The sequence below is a fragment of the Erythrolamprus reginae genome, chromosome 2, assembly GCF_031021105.1.
Source record: "Erythrolamprus reginae isolate rEryReg1 chromosome 2, rEryReg1.hap1, whole genome shotgun sequence".
Classification (NCBI taxonomy): domain Eukaryota; kingdom Metazoa; phylum Chordata; class Lepidosauria; order Squamata; family Dipsadidae; genus Erythrolamprus; species Erythrolamprus reginae.
Window position 1 is genome coordinate 179,234,768 of NC_091951.1, and position 16,247 is coordinate 179,251,014.

A 16,247-nucleotide genomic window follows, 5' to 3' on the forward strand; every position below is an offset into this window, starting at 1 on the left:
CTGAAACCCAGCTGGGCAAATTTCAGAGAGAGGAACACCTCCCTCTGGGCCCAGCCAGGTTTCAGTAATACATGCCAGGTCGGCCTCCTCATCCAGGATCAGATCCCGGATGAGGAGAGCTTTATTTACCACCGACCTGGCATTAAGCAGCAGCAACCTGAGCCCAGGGCCAGAGTTCACTCATCACCAGTACCCAAGATTGGGCTCACAGAGCTGGAACAAGGGACCGTTATTAAGCAACGGTCTCTCGTTCCCCTGGAATGGCTAACTCTGTGACCCCCGCCATATCTGCCTCTCCCCAGCAACACAGGGATATTCCGGCCCTCTATCACTCATACTACTGTCACTCATCCCATCCATACCATACTCCCACCCACCCCAACCATCACACTCATACCAGTCATTCATTCCATGCACAACATTGAATCTACTCCATTCATCCATTAATTAGAGAGCCCCCCCAGTATTAAAAAAGGATTAGATTAATAATAGATAAAAATGCTGATAAATATGACACAATATAAATAATGGTTAATAGTATAAAATGGTAAAAATGGTATAAAATCAGTTCTTAATATTAATTATTAGCTAATCATCGGTTAATCAATCGGCCCAGGTGTAGTGTCTTTGTAGGTCTTCAATATAACTTAAATCTTAAAAAAGTCTTTAAAAGCTGCTGTTGTTTTTTTCCAGCCGGTCCACTAGGGGGCATGGATCTTCTGTAAAGTGCATAATAGTGGATAGAAGCCAGGAAGGGGGGGGAGGGGGGGACAAACCAAGATAGTCCTTTGCAAAGTTAATGTAAGCAATGTCCCTAGGCCAATTGGCCATAATAGTCCCAAACAACCAGTCTCCCTCTCCTCACTGATTCCAACGTCCAGCAAGCCCGTCTCCACAGTCTTTCCCACCTAATCTTCCCTTGGCACCAGCAGCTCTCACCCGCTGGTGCCATGCAGGAAGGGGGGGCGGGGGGGGTGTTATTCCAAATATACCCCACCTGCAATGATCTTCCACTGGCAACAGGTCGCTCTTCGTCGCCTCCATTTCCCCTGGTCTCTCTCCGCCTCAACGCTGGTCACTCTCACTCACCAGGTCGGGGGGGGGGTGTCAGTTCATCCGTTCATCAGTGGCCCCACACTCCAGGCTCCACGTTCTTTCAAGACCATCCACTTTCCTCCTTCCTCCTTCTCCGGTGTTTCTTAATTTTTGCGCAAGGCACTGCCGCCATCTTCCGCGTCCCAGTCAGCCACCTCTCGACGCTGCGGTCTTTTTCGGTGCCTACAACACCCCCCGGCCCCCACCATCTCGGCACCGTCTGCTCCCATCTGTCGGGCCGGGTCGGGGGGCTCGGCCTGACAGTCGCTCTGCATCTTCTCGGCCGCTCTCTTCCCTCCGATGTCAAAACTCTGCGCCAGGCACCGCCGCCATCTTCCGCGTCCCAGCTGGTTCCGCGTCCCAGCTGGTCGCTCCGCAGTCACCCACGCGCCTCCAGCCCCAGCCTCAGAGCTCTGCAGTGGGGGACACAGCAGCAACAGCGACAACAGACAACCTTCCATCCTGGACCAACATTTTCCGACGATATACCGTTGTTCAAGGGAGCGGCGGACCCACCATCTCCCCACCGCTCGAACCGGAACCGGAAATGCTTCTGAGTTGATGGGTGTATTAACATAACTCTGAGGCCAGGATAAATTAGGAGTAAATCAGAGTTGGTCTGGTAAATAAGCATTTAAACAAAGTGTGTTTTCCCATTTCTGTCTTGTTTTCCTCAATTATCTGTTGATGCCAGAAACAAAAGTTGTAGCTTTGGACTCAAAACAAGATTATGATAAGCCAGGGGTTCTAACCATGACCTTGTTCTAATTCCCAGATATGACTTGCTGCAAAAGTAATTCATGGTTTATTTCTTAAGCTGGTTTCAGACATTGTACTAAGCCAAAAATAAACCATGTTATTTCTTAAAAAGTTATGCATGTTATCTTATGTCTGCTATGGTTGTTAAATAACAAAGGACTATGAAATGTTACAATATAGATCACATAGAAATCAGTCTCTTGATTTCCATGTGATCTATATCATAACCCTTTATAACCCTCTGAATATAATTTGGACATAGGGATTAAGCTCGTGTAAAATATGGAATAAAGTAAAGCTGCAGGATTAGGCACATCGTCTCAGAGAAATTTTAGGATTTAAAATCCAAGTAAATTTAAATTACCCTGGGAATAAAGACATTTCTGAACATAAATGTTTTAAAGCTCCTGCATGTATTAACTTCTGGATGGATTTCAATCCCTAAACTATAAAAAATTAAGGTTATCTGGGCTTCCAAAATGAATTCTGAAGAACTTTTATTATGGCTGTGCACAATCCTGATGAAGATGTTTATAAGACCACTCTGCCCTTTTATTCCTCTTCCCTATGTATTTGTAAAACAACCAACAGTAATAGACAGAAGCAGAACATAAGGTGAAAAGATTCCATAGACTTTCTTACCCTTCAAATCCTCATTTTTACTTCGTTTTAGTTTCATTACAGAAACATTCTGGCACAGTATCAGAAGCCAAATGGAAAACTGAAAACATATTTCTAAAGATTTTCTGCAAATGGATTTTGAGATTGCCTGTCACCCACATACCCTCGACTTCCCAGCAGCAGCCATCTACCTGTCTGTCAGCCTCCCTGGGTCTTGCTGGCTTCCCTGTTGACTTTGTTTATTGGAAACTGGCAGGAAGTTACAAGGTGGTCCTCACTTAATGATCTTCAGACCTCACTGCAGATCAACAACTAAGAGTGCCAGAATTACTGTTGCTAAGTGATGCAGTAATGTCATAACCCACTTTACGGGTGCACCGCTAAACAATGGAGATACTGCTTCCAATTTCCATTGTTAAGCAAGGGCTACCAGTAGATGTATAACCAATGAACAATGTGGCTTTTCTTTTTCAGATAATTTCTCTGAGAATGGATGCCTTCCCATTGTGCTGATCAGGTTCTCCAGCTATTGTAAATCTTGGAACAGATAACGATTTGGATTCCTTGTATTCAATCTATGTACAGTGGTACCTCTACCTAAGAACGCCTCTACTTACGAACTTTTCTAGATAAGAACCGGGTGCTCAAGAAAGCCTCTTCTCAAGAACCATTTTCTACTTACAAACTTGAGCCTCCGAAACTAACAGGAAAAGGCAGGGAGAAGCCTCTGTGGGGCCTCTCTAGGAATCTCCTGGGAGGAAACAGGTCCGGAAAAGGTGGGGAGAAGCCTCTGTGGGGCCTCTCTAGGAATCTCCTGGGAGGAAACAGGGCCCCCACCCTCCCTGTGGTTTCCCCAATCGCACACATTATTTGCTTTATTGTTGATTCCTATGGGAAAAATTGCTGCTTCTTACAAACTTTTCTACTTAAGAACCTTTTCACGGAATGAATTAAGTTTGTAAGTAGAGGTACCACTGTACAATGTTTGAATTATTGGAGTGACCACTATTATTCAAAAAGCTTTTGAATTCAATTAATTTTAACTCCAACTTGAGCTCATTGAAAAGGTTTTCTAGCCATCAGACGTTTGCGTTGTATTAATACACACGACTATAAATCTACGGCCTCACTTCTGCGCAAGAAGCTGCGTAACAAGACAAGCAAGGAAATCCCACTGACTATTCTTGAAATGACAGTTGTTCCAAACAACAACCCCGAATGAAAAATCCATGTGTTGCGCACGTCAGTCCTAGGGGGAGTTCCAAAATACCAAATAATTGTCTCTTGAGTGATCTTTCTACAGCTGCTACACTCTTGTGTTTGTCTTTGCTTCGCACTTGGTTGCTGTTGACTTCTTCATTCCTTTCTGAAAATTAAGATCAGCTGTGGAGACCTAGCCCAGAACTTGTTCCATCAAAATAATTGCTGGCTTTGCCTTACAATACAATCAAGCTCATTGTAATATTGTAATAATCGGTTATGGAAAACTAAACTATGACTTATAATTTTATCCTTTCTGCTGTGCATGTATAATATTAAAGACAGAATGATACTGTGGTATTTTTATTTTAGCACCAGTTGCGGCCCTATCTGGACCGGGACTCATTGCTCACAGTCACTCATGCCCTCATCACCTCGAGGTTCGACTACTGTAATGCTCTCTACATGGGGCTACCTTTGAAAAGTGTTCGGAAACTTCAGATCGTGCAAAATGCAGCTGCGAGAGCAGTCATGGGCTTACCTAGGTATGCCCATGTTTCTCCATCACTCCGCAGTCTGCATTGGCTGCCGATCAGTTTCCGGTCACAATTCAAAGTGTTGGTTATGACCTTTAAAGCCCTTCATGGCACTGGACCAGAATATCTCTGAGACCGCCTCCTGCCGCACGAATCCCAGCGACCAATTAGGTCCCACAGAGTGGGCCTTCTCCGGGTCCCGTCAACTAAGCAATGTCGGTTGGCGGGCCCCAGGGGAAGAGCCTTCTCTGTGGCGGCACCGGCCCTCTGGAACCAACTCCCCCCTGAGATTAGAACTGCCCCTACTCTTCCTGCCTTCCGTAAACTTCTTAAAACCCACCTTTGCCGTCAGGCATGGGGGAATTGAAACATCTCCCCCTGGGCACGTTTAATTTATATATGGTATGCTTGTGTGTGTGTCTGTTAGTATATGGGGGTTTTTAAATCTTTAAAATTTTAAATTGTTGATTACTTATGATTTGTTTCTACATGTTGTGAGCCGCCCCAAGTCTTCGGAGAGGGGCGGCATACAAACCCAAGTAATAATAATAAAAATAATAATATTGGGGAAGGGAGGGGAATTGTATGAAAAAGAAACCAGTTCTTCCTTTTATGTTAATACAATGGGGTTTTCTTTCTTTCTAATATTTTCCCACGAAAGCAGGATGTCATAAGCTAAGATTCGGATCCTGACTCCAATTCTTTGAGAATAAAGACATTTCTGAACATAAATGTTTTAAATTAAGGTTATCTGGGCTTCCAAAATGAACTCTGAAGAACTTTTATTATGGCTGTGCACAATCATGATGAAGAGGTGAAACTAAAAAAATTGGAATATCATGCAAAAGTTCATTTATTTTCAGTAGTGCAACTTATATATGAGAGAGACTCATTACACGCAAGGCAAGAAAAATTAAGCTGTGATTTGTCATAATTTTGATGATTATGGGGTACAGCTCATGAAAACCCCAAATCCACAGTCTCAGAAAATTAGTATATTTCATGCCATCAATAAAAAAGGATCGTACATAAAACAATATTGGACCTCTGAAAAATATAAGCATGCATATGTACTCAGTAGTGAGTTTGGGCTCCTTTTGCAGCAATTACTGCCTCAATGCAGCGTGGCATGAAGCTGTCAACCTGTAGCACTGCTCAGGTGTTATGGAAAACCAGGATGCTTCAATAGCAGCCTTCAGCTCTTCTGCATTGTTTGGTCTCATGTCTCTCATCTTTCTCTTGCAAATGCCCCATAGAGTCTCTATGGGGTTCAGGTCAGGTGAGTTTGCTGGCCAATCAAGCACAGTAATCCCACAGTCATTGGACCAGGTTTTGGTGCTTTGGACAGTGTGAGCAGGTGCCAAATCCTGCTGGAAAATGAAGTCAGCATCCCCATAAAGCCTGTCTGTGGAAGGAAGCATGAAGTGCTCCAAAATCTCCTGGTAGACAGCTGCATTGACCCTGGACTTAATGAAGCACTGTGGACCAACATCAGCAGGTGACATGGCTCCCCAAATCAACACAGACTGGAAACTTTCATCTCATTTATAAGTGGCATTATTGAAATAAAGTCAATCTTATCTCTTTTAGACCTGGAAGAAGGAGTGGGTTCTTCCCATTTTGGACCAGATTGCCCAAACCGTTAGCAACCCACTGATGATGTAAAGTTGGTGTAATTGATCCGGTTCTGTCGGTGCTGGTCCTTGCACACCACCATCTTTTTTTCTTAATTTTTGGCGAATTTGCCTGTATTTAAATATGTTAAAAGGTTAAATAAGGTCCAGGAGGGAGGTGTTTTTAATAGGAAAGTGAACACAAGAACAAGGGGACACAATCTGAAGTTAGTTGGGGGAAAGATCAAAAGCAACATGAGAAAATATTATTTTACTGAAAGAGTAGTTAGATCCTTGGAACAAACTTCCAGCAGACGTGGTAGATAAATCCACAGTAACTGAATTTAAACATGCCTGGGATAAACATATCCATCCTAAGATAGAATACAGAAAATAGTATAAGGGCAGACTAGATGGACCATGAGGTCTTTTTCTGCTGTCAGACTTCTATGTTTCTATTTGGTTTCTCCTCGTTCTCTGCTTGGGAGAAAGGCCGCCTGCCCACCCCCCAGGTTAATACTGACCTTTATTTCTTTGCCCAAAGCACAGCTGATCAACTCCTAAGCTGTGTTTCAGGCTAAAACCACCTTCTGAGCATGAGTGGAGGTGAAATTGAATGAGAGGACATGCACAAGCAAGTGATCACGATGTGAACTGGTGGCGAAGATAAGTGGAACCCACCCCTGCCTGGTGGTATAAAATGTTAAAATATTTTATTTTAATCCTAAACTTCTCAATCATCATTTCTATCTCACTCATCTTTTAAATGCTTTGTTTCATACATTGGTACACATTTATTTTGGGGGATTGCAGCCTGAGGGATGAAGTCAAGGTTTCTGTGCAACTCCCCTAATAAGAGAATCTGGGAATAGTCCAGGCTTTCTCAACCTCAGCTACTTTTAAGACATGTGGACTTCAATTCCTAAAGTTGAAAAACCCTGATCTAGATGACTCCAGATTAGTAGACGCTAGTGTGGATGATGTGCTATCTCTTCTGGTGAGAGCGATAGAACAGCTGTGTTGAATATGTAAATAGGGAGTGAAGCCAGGAACAAATACTTCACTGTGGTCCGAATTAAGCAGCAGAGTTAGCATGCCACTGCTCATTGGTCGACTTGAGCGGCAGGAAAAATAAGACAATGTCATTGGCCAGGCTGCCTGACAGAGCCCTTTACAAGAGTGCTGTGGGCCAGCCTGGAAGAGTTGTATTGTTTACATCTGCAATAAAGAGCTGAAGTCATGATCCTGGAGTTCTGCCTCTTCATTCAACCCCAAATCTAACACTGGTGACGAAGGTGGGATCTTGAAGAGAACAAAGGACATTGGAAATGAACCAGGCATCCACATGGCATCGGCCATTACCGCAGAAGCTGAAATGCTGCATTGGCCATCAAGATGACCACACATGGCCCACCACCTCCATTCAGTCCAGCAAAATAACTGGGACAAACACATGTTCCAATTTCAGTGCTTTTTCGAAGTCAATGCTCTAATAGAATTGACGGACATGAGGAAGAAAGCAGTTTCCTCAGCCACTGCAGAGCAGAAGTCATCGACATGGCTGAAGCACCCTTCGGAACCAGAACCCCTAAAGATGATTATGTGGATGGTGCTACAAGATTTGCTGCAAGCACATTATGCACCGGTACACTTTTCCATGGTGTACAAACATGAATTCTACCACAGGAAGCAACAGAAGGTGAGACAATAAACCAATATGTTGTTGCCCCGTGAAAAGCCGCAGCTCGCTGTGAGTTCAGCAATATAGAAGACTCAATGAGGGACAGATTTGTGTTTGGGCTGAGAGATCTCCGCTTACAGAGAAGACTGTTATCCATCCGTAAGCTCAATTCACAGCAAAACATTTTGAATCAGGAACGGGATAAGACATGCCTTGGTAGGCCCTTTTCCACCCAGGTGCAATGGACAAGTAGAATGAATAGTTAGATCAACTAAGGAAGCTCTAGCAAGAATGGATCCTGAGAAGTGGTAGACTGAAATAGACCAATTCCTATTGACCCAACTCATAATGCCTAGTTTAGCCACAAACTGAAGTCCTGCAAGAGCTGCAAGCCTAGGTCTCCACTAGACAGGCTACACCTAAATTACAATGCAGAAATCCCCCTCTACATGACCAGGCAAATCCGGTAATTTGGTATAAGAGATCTGGTCTATGTCAACAACTATGTAAGCAACCCCCCCCCCCAACCAAGTAGAATTAGAACACAGAAAAATTTGGAGAAGACAATGTAGGATCAACTCCGGGGAAGAATAGATAACTCTACCCTAAGACAGGCAAATGATACTCTACCCCAAACAGAACCCCAAACACAATAAGAAATAGACAGTGCTCCACCCTGAACAGGATACAAAACACCCATAGAAGCCAGCCTGCCCGATAACGAAAGCAGACCTCACCCTCAAGCCGGAATAGAATACGCACCCACCCACCTGAAGAGCAACAGGTCCAGCATGGGTCTCCGGAGAGCTTGGCCCGGGTGGAGTCAGCCATGCCCCAGGAGGAGTTCCAGGCGGCTCCTTCTGCAGTAGCAGGTCAGACTGCACAGGCTAAAGGAATTGTGCGGGTCAAATTGCACATACCAACATCCTGTTCGCCTGCATGATTCTATCCTACTCTTATTGATACATTCCATTCTGGAAGGGAAGGGTGTTGAATATCTATCTGTCTGTCTGTGTTGGAAGGGACCTTTCAGGTCATCTAGTCCAACTCCCTGCTCGAGAAGGAGACCTTACATCACCCCAGACCACGGGTAGGCAAAGTTGGCTGTTCTATGACGTGGACTTCAACTCCCAGAATTCCTGAGCTAGCATGATTGGCTCAGGAATTCTGGGAGTTGAAGTCCACAAGTCATTGAAGAGCCAACTTTGCCTACCCCTGCCTGAGACAGATGGCAGTCCAATCTCTTTTTGAATGTGATGGGGCATTCAAAACCCTCTGCAGGCAAGCTGTTCCACTGGTTGATCGCTCTCACTGTCAGAAAGTTCTTCCTTATTTCCAGGTTAAATCTCTCCTTGGTCACCTTCCATCCGCTGCTCCTAATCTGGCCCTTCAGTGCCCTGGAAAATAATGTGACCCCCTCTTCTCTGTGACATCCCCTCAAGTATCTGAAGACTGCTATCATGTCCCTCCTGGACCTCCTCTTCGCTAGACTATCTGTGCCCAGTTCCTGCAACCTTTCCTCATATGTCTTGGTTTCTAGTCCCTTTATCATTCTGGTTGCTCTCTTCTGTACTTTCTTTAGAGGTTTAATGTCTTTTTTATAGTGTGGTGACCAAAATTGAACTAGGGAGTGAAGCCAAAAGCAAAGGCTTTCACACTGGTCCGAGTTAAACAGTAGCCTTAGCGTGCCACTGCTCAGTGGTGAACTCGAACGGTGGGAAAAATAAGATGATGTCGGTGGTCAGGCTGCCTGACAGCCCTTTAAAAGGTGACCACTGTCAGCCAGCCTGAAAGAATGTATTGCCTACACCTGCAATAAAGAACTGATGTTCTTATACTGGAGTCCCGCCTCTCCATTCAACCCCAAATCTAACAAACTCAATACAAAATGGACAGCTGTAGAACTAACAATGAACTTCGCTACTTGTAAATGAATGAGGTATATAATTGAATAAGCCTATAACAGTGCAGGCTTCTCTGAACAGTCTTTTCTGAGAATTAAGGTTTCCTCTGAAATTTATCCTTGCTGACGCTAGAAGGCGCTAACTTACCATACATCCTTCCCAGGTTTTTCCACACAGACATTGAAATGTGAATGTTTATTCATTTGTGGCTTTACAGTCTTGCGCCACATCCTGAAAGCGTCCCGTGTGCAGGCCAAAACAGAAGACACTTAGAAACATAGAAGACTGACGGCACCTAGTCTGTCCATATACTATTTCCTGTGTTTTATCATAGGATTGGATCTATGTTTATCCCAGGCATGTTTAAATTCAGTTACTGTGGATTTACAAACCACGTCTGCTGGAAGTTTGTTCCAAGCATCTACTACTCTTTCAGTCAAATAATATTTTCTCACGTTGCTTCTGATCTTTCCCCCAACTCACCTCAGACTCTGCCCCCTTGTTCTTGTGTTCATTTTCCTATTAAAAACACTTCCCTCCTGAACCTTGTTTAATCCTTTAACATATTAAAATGTTTCAATCACGTCCTCCCCCTTTCCCTTCTGTCCTCCAGACTATACAGATTGAGTTAAGTCTTTCCTGATAGGTTTTATGCTTAAGACCTTCCACCATTTTTGTAGCCTGTCTTTGGACCTGTTCAGTTTTATCATATCTTTTTGTAGGTGAGGTCTCCAGAACTGAACACAGTATTCCAAATGTGGTCTCACCAGCGCTCTATACAGCAGGATCACAACCTCCCTCTTCCTGCTTGTTATACCTCTAGCTGTGCAGCCAAGTATTCTACTCACTTTCCCTACTGCCTAACCACACTGTTCACCCATTTTGAGACTGTCAGAAATCACTACTCCTAAATCCTTCTCTTCTGAAGTTTTTGCTAGTACAGAACTGTCAATGCAATACAGTAATACCTCGTGATATGAACCCATCTTACGAACTTTTTGAGATACGAACCCGGGGTTTGGGATTTTTGTGCCTCTTCTTACGAACTTTTTTCACCTTACGAACCCGCCGCCCTGAACGCCGAACCCGGAAGTTCGGCAAAAGTTCGGGTTCAGGAGGCCGTGGAGAAGCGCCGCCGCCAGCTGTCACCTTTTGAAACAGCCAGGGGGCTTCTTGGCATTCTCCTGAACGCCGAACCCTGAAGTTCGGCAAAAGTTCAGAGTTGGTGTTTGTGTTCGGGAGGCTGCTGAGAAATGCCGCCGCCCAGCTGTCACCTTGCCAGAAGAGCCCCGGAACTGTCAGCCGGTCGGGAGGCTCAAGCGGAGGTGGGGAATCCCAATAGGAAATTCCATGGGCGGAACTTTGACGTCACGAAGACGTCCTTCCTGGCCGGCCGAAACGTGGACTCCAGGAAGGACATCTCTGTGACATCAAAGCTCCGCCCATGGAATTCCCTATTGGGATTCCCCACCTCCCTTTGAGCCTCCCGACCGGCCGACATCTCCACGGCTCTTCTGGCAAGGTGACAGCCGGACAGCGGGGCTTCTCGGCGTTCTCCGAACCCGAACGCCAAACCTGAACTTTTGCCGAACTTCCAAGTTTGGCGTTCGGGAGAAAACCGAGAAGCACTCGGCTGTTTCAAAAGGTGACAGCCGGGCGCCGGCGCCCAGCAGAGCACCGTTTTTGCGAATTTTTTTTTGCTTGCACGCATTAATTGGTTTTATATTGTTTCCTATGAGAAACATTGTTTCATCTTACAAACTTTTCGCCTTACGAACCTCCTCCAGGAACCAATTAAGTTCGTAAGACAATTGAAGATTCCTTTTCCCCAAGTGCATTATTTTACATTTGGAAACATTATACTGCAGTTTCCATTGTTTTGACCACTTATCTAGTAAAGTTAAATCATTTGCCATATTACAGATGCCTCCATGAATATCTGCAAGTAGGCGAACCTTCCCTGCCAAACCTTCCCCTGTCACTCACATATTAAAAAGAATAGGACCCAGAACAGACCCTTGAGGCACACCGCTTGTAACCAGTCTCTTAACTAGGAAGAAGTTTCATGAAGAACCTCCATTGTACCGTAATGCAACTTCACAGAGAATTTGGGGACCATCCACAGATCAGGTTTTCTCAACTTTGGCAGTTTTTAAGACACGTGGACTTCAATTCCCAAAGTTTTGAAATTGTGATCTAGATCAGGGTTCTCCAACCTTGACAACTTGAAGATTTGTGGACTTCAACTCCCAGAGTTCCTCAGCCAGCAAAGCGTCAACCTTAGATTATCTACAATTGTTTTCTAAGAGGTCTGTAAGGGGCGTCCATAAGCGCACCACTGTGCCTACCCTCCCTGTCCTACTGTCCTATTGTCTTTTTCTTATCATTACTTTCTATGTTATGTTTATATAAACTACTATCTTATACTTGATTGACAAAAATAATTTTTTTTCAAATGATGGGAGAAGAGAAGAGGAAGGGAAAGGAGGGTTGAGTGAAAAGATAATGGAAGTTATCTGGCAGACACGGATAGTAGATTGAAGCAAAATAAAAGGTATTTTCGGTTTTTCGTATACAGTGGTACCTCAAGATACGAACCCCTCGTCTTACGAACAACTCGTGATACGAACTCGGGGTTCAGAAAAATTTTGCCTCTTCTTACGAACTTTTTTCGAGTTACGAACCGGCGTTTGGAGACTGCTGGGAAGCCGCGCAGCTGTTTTAAAAGGTGACAGCCAGGCGGCGGGGCTTCCCAGAAGCCTCCCGAACGCCGGTTCATAACTCGAACAAAGTTCGTAAGAAGAGGCAAAATTTTGCTGAACCCCGGGTTCGGTTCGGGAGGTTGCTGGGAAGCCCCCCAGGCCGGCTTGCGACCTTTTAAAACACCCGCGGCGCTTCGCTGCTGTCTCCCAAAGCCGAACGCGGAAGTTCGGCTTTAGCGTTCGGCTTCAGGAGACAGCTGCGAAGCGGTGCGGGTGTTTTAAAAAGTCACAGCCGGCCTGGGGGGGCTTGCCAGCACCCCCCCGAAGCCGGGTTCGGGGTTTGGGGGGGTGCTGGCAAGCCCCCCAGGCCGGCTGTCACATTTTAAAACAGCCGGAAAGGCGTTTTTTTGCGGGGGGGTTTTTTGGTTGCACGGATTAATTGACTTTACATTGTTTCCTATGGGAAACAATGTTTCGTCTTACGAACCTTTCATCTTACGAACCTCCTCCTTGCACCAATTAAGTTCGTATCATGAGGTATTACTGTATTATGCTTCGTTTATGGTAATGTAACTGTACTGCTCAAAAAAATAAAGGGAACACTCAAAGAACACTAAGCAATGTCGCCTGGCGGGACCCAGGGGAAGAGCCTCCTCTGTGGCGGCCCCAGCCCTCTGGAACCAACTCCCCCCAGAGATTAGAATGGCCCCCACCCTCCTTGCCTTTCGTAAACAACTTAAAACCCACCTCTGCCACCAGGCATGGGGGAATTGAGATCCTCTTTCCCCCTAGGCCTTTACAATTCTATGCATGGTATGTATGTATGTATGTATGTTTGGTTTTTATATTAATTGATTTTTAATCATCAATACCAAATTACTATTGTACACTGTTTTATTGTCGCCGTTAGCCGCCCCGAGTCTCTGGAGAGGGGCGGCATACAAATCCAATAAATGAATAAATAAATAAACACATCCTAGATCTGAATGAATGAAATATTCTCATTGAATACTTTGTTCTGTACAAAGTTGAATGTGCACAACAGCATGTGAAATTGATTGTCAATCCGTGTTGCTTCCTAAGTGGACAGTTCGATTTCACAGAAGTTTGATTTACTTGGAGTTATATTGTGTTGTTCAAGTGTTCCCTTGATTTTTTGAGCAGTGTAGATTGAAGCCAAAGCAATGTATATTGGGTGATTTCTTTATTACGCTTCATATTTGATGTATAGAGGAGAAAATTTTTTAAAAAACTTTTTTTAAAGAAAGGAAAAAGATTCCTTGTGCATCTCTTTCGTTTCGGACAGGATCGCTTCTCGTCTTCCCACACATATAACAGTGAGAAAACAAGAACTCGTTTCAGACAGTGCCCTTTAAAGCTTTTTAAGCGGTTTTCGCAAAGTTCTCTTTATTTTATTTTTTACGTTTTTAGACTTAGGACAAGATCCGGTTTCTCAGCCTCGGGCCACTTCAAAAAAGCAATGCGGCTGCCCGCAGACGGCTGAAACGACGGGGCCTCCGTCGTTCGCTTCTTCAATATCGTCCTCAAAGGTTTCCAAAGGAAGCGACCTCCCCGCAAACACGCCCAGCTTCGTCCCTTAGAACAGAACACTGAGGACTAGCGGCTTGAGGGGGGAAAAACCCGGACCCTCTAAAAACTTCAGACGCCGCTCCCTCTTGGAAAAGTTGCCTTCCTTCCCGAAGTGTGTGGGGGGGGGGGAGCGTTCCCGGGAAGAATGGACCGAGTGGGCCAGATGTAGAAAAAGAACCCCCGGGGTCTCGTATACCTCCGTCCAGACTTTAAGAAGAGCCGCGAGCCCGGCTATTTAAAAACGCAGCGCTGCCAATTCAACAAAAGGGGAGTTTTCGCGGAGCTGCCGGCCGAGGGGCGTGGCCTCAGGGAGACGGGGGCGTGGCCTCGGCGGCCCCGTCTTTTGCAAACGGAGGCGAGCCAAGGCGGAGGGGGCGGGTTTCAACACCCCCCCCCCTCCCGTCCAAACAATCGAATCCCGGAGCCCAGACGAGCCTCGGGTGGCGCGCGGCGAGTCCGCCTCGCTTCCTTTGCGTGCCGCTCCTTCCCTCAGCCATGACCCTGCGGAGACTTCGCCGCCTTCGGCCCGGGCAACCCCCGGCGCGAGAAACGGCGTCCGGCATGGCCGTCTCGGAAGCTCCCGGGAGCCGAGCGTCGGAGCTGGAGAAAGCGCTGGCGGCCTCGGGGGGCACCTTGCCCCGAGCCAGGAGGGTAAGTGGGGGACGTGAGGGACGCCGCCCTGCCGGAGTGGGGGGGACGCACGCGGCGGGAAGGAAGACAGCGCTGCACACGCGCAAGCCTCCTCAAACACACACATACACGCACACTCGTCCAGTCCTGGGTGTGTCTCGTTGCTGCGGACCCAGCGGCGAACGCCTTTTGCCGCCGCTCGTCTGTCTATAGCCGCCCGTCTGTCTATAGCCGCCCGTCTTTGCCATTATGCCTGTCTCCTCCCGGGAATTAAGGAGGAGAGCACGCCCGGCCCTTGGCTGCCCCGTCCCGCCTTCTCCATCAGGCTTCTCGCCTCACCGTTCATTCTCTGCCAGTGTATCGCCTCTCCTCGCGCCCCCACCCCACCCCGGGATCTGCTCGGGGTCAAGGCGGTCCTCTCCTTCCATCACCTGCGCCAGTCCCGAAGATACTACTATTTTTTTTCCTCCCCCCTCCAAGGGGGCAATTGGACTTTCTGGGTTTTTCTCTGAAGACCTTCAGGGTCTTCAGAAAAAAACAAAAACAAATCAGGAAAGTCCAGCTTCCTCTTGGGAGGGGGAGGGTGCTGAGGAGCGAAGCACCTTTGGGGTGACAACCGTGATCTGGAAGATTGAGCATCTCCATCTAGAGCATCACCTACGGTACTTTTGGATGTAGGAGGCTTAGCCGTCCCCAACTCATCCCAGCCCACCTTTCCTGACAAAAGTTTAACATCTCTCTATGGTGGGGATGGTGGAAAGTGGAAAGCCGGAGCACTGAATTCCCACGGAGCCACCAGAAATTCCTTGTAGTGCAGAGATAGGTAAGTAGGCAGGCAGGCAGGCAGGCAGGCAGGCAGGCAGACAGACAGGCAGACGTCTATCTATCTACCTACCTATCTGCCTACCTACCTAATTATCTGTCTATCTACGTACCTACCTACTTATCTATCTGTATCTACCTACCTACTTATCTATCTGTCTTATCTACCTACCTACTTATCTGTCTGTCTTATCTACCTACCTACTTATCTATCTGTCTATCTACCTACCTACCTACTTATCGATCTGTCTGTCTACCTACCTACTTATCTGTCTGTCTACCTATCTACTTATCTGTCTGTCTGCTGTCTGTCTACTTATCTGTCTGTCTGTCTATCTACCTACCTACCTATTTACCTATCTGTCTATCTACCTACATACCTACTTATTTTATTTGTTTATTTATTTATTAGATTTGTATGCCGCCCCTCTCCGTAGATTCGGGGCGGCTCACAGCAGCAATAAAACAATTAATGACAAACCTAATAATTTAAAAACATAAAAAACCCGTTATTAAAGCAGAAATACACACAAACATACCATACATAAATTGTACAGGCCCTGGGGGGATGTCTCAATTCCCCCATGCCTGATGGCAGAGGTGGGTTTTAAGGAGTTTATGAAAGGCAAGGAGGGTGGGGGCAGTTCTAATCTCCGGGGGGAGCTGGTTCCAGAGAGCCGGTGCCGCCACAGAGAAGGCTCTTCCCCTGGGACCCGCCAAACGACATTATCTGTCTACCTACCTACTTATCTGTCTACCTACCTACCTACTTATCTATCTGTCTGTCTATCTACCTACGTACTGTATTTATCTATCTGTCTAGCTACCTACCTACTTATCTGACTGTCTATCTGTCTGTGTGTGTGTGTATGTGTGTCTGTCTGTCTGTCTCTACCTACCTACCTACCTACCTATCTAATTTGTATGCCGCCCAACTCCTGAAGGACTTTGGGCAGCTTACAATAAAATATCATATAAAAACAATATAAAAAACAGTTTTAAAAAACCCTGTATCATTCACTCAACGGCCTCCTGCCTCCAACCTTGGCAACTTTAAGACTTGGGGACTTCCAACTCCCAGAATTGGCTGGTTG

The 16,247-nt window shown here is 46.0% G+C and overlaps 2 protein-coding genes across 2 annotated transcripts in view; one reads left to right on the top strand and one right to left on the bottom strand.

Annotated features, from left to right (window-relative positions):
* The window catches only part of RBMS2 (RNA binding motif single stranded interacting protein 2), a 547,749-nt gene that overhangs the window by 24,023 nt on the left and 507,479 nt on the right, over positions 1–16,247 (bottom strand). The gene's annotated exons all lie outside the window — the stretch shown is intronic.
* The window catches only part of TAMALIN (trafficking regulator and scaffold protein tamalin), a 35,883-nt gene continuing 33,613 nt past the window's right edge, over positions 13,978–16,247 (top strand). Inside the window, exon 1 of the mRNA XM_070740546.1 lies at positions 13,978–14,352. Coding sequence (XP_070596647.1) covers positions 14,197–14,352 — 156 coding nt within the window. The 5' untranslated portion in view covers positions 13,978–14,196. The remainder of the gene's footprint in view (positions 14,353–16,247) is intronic.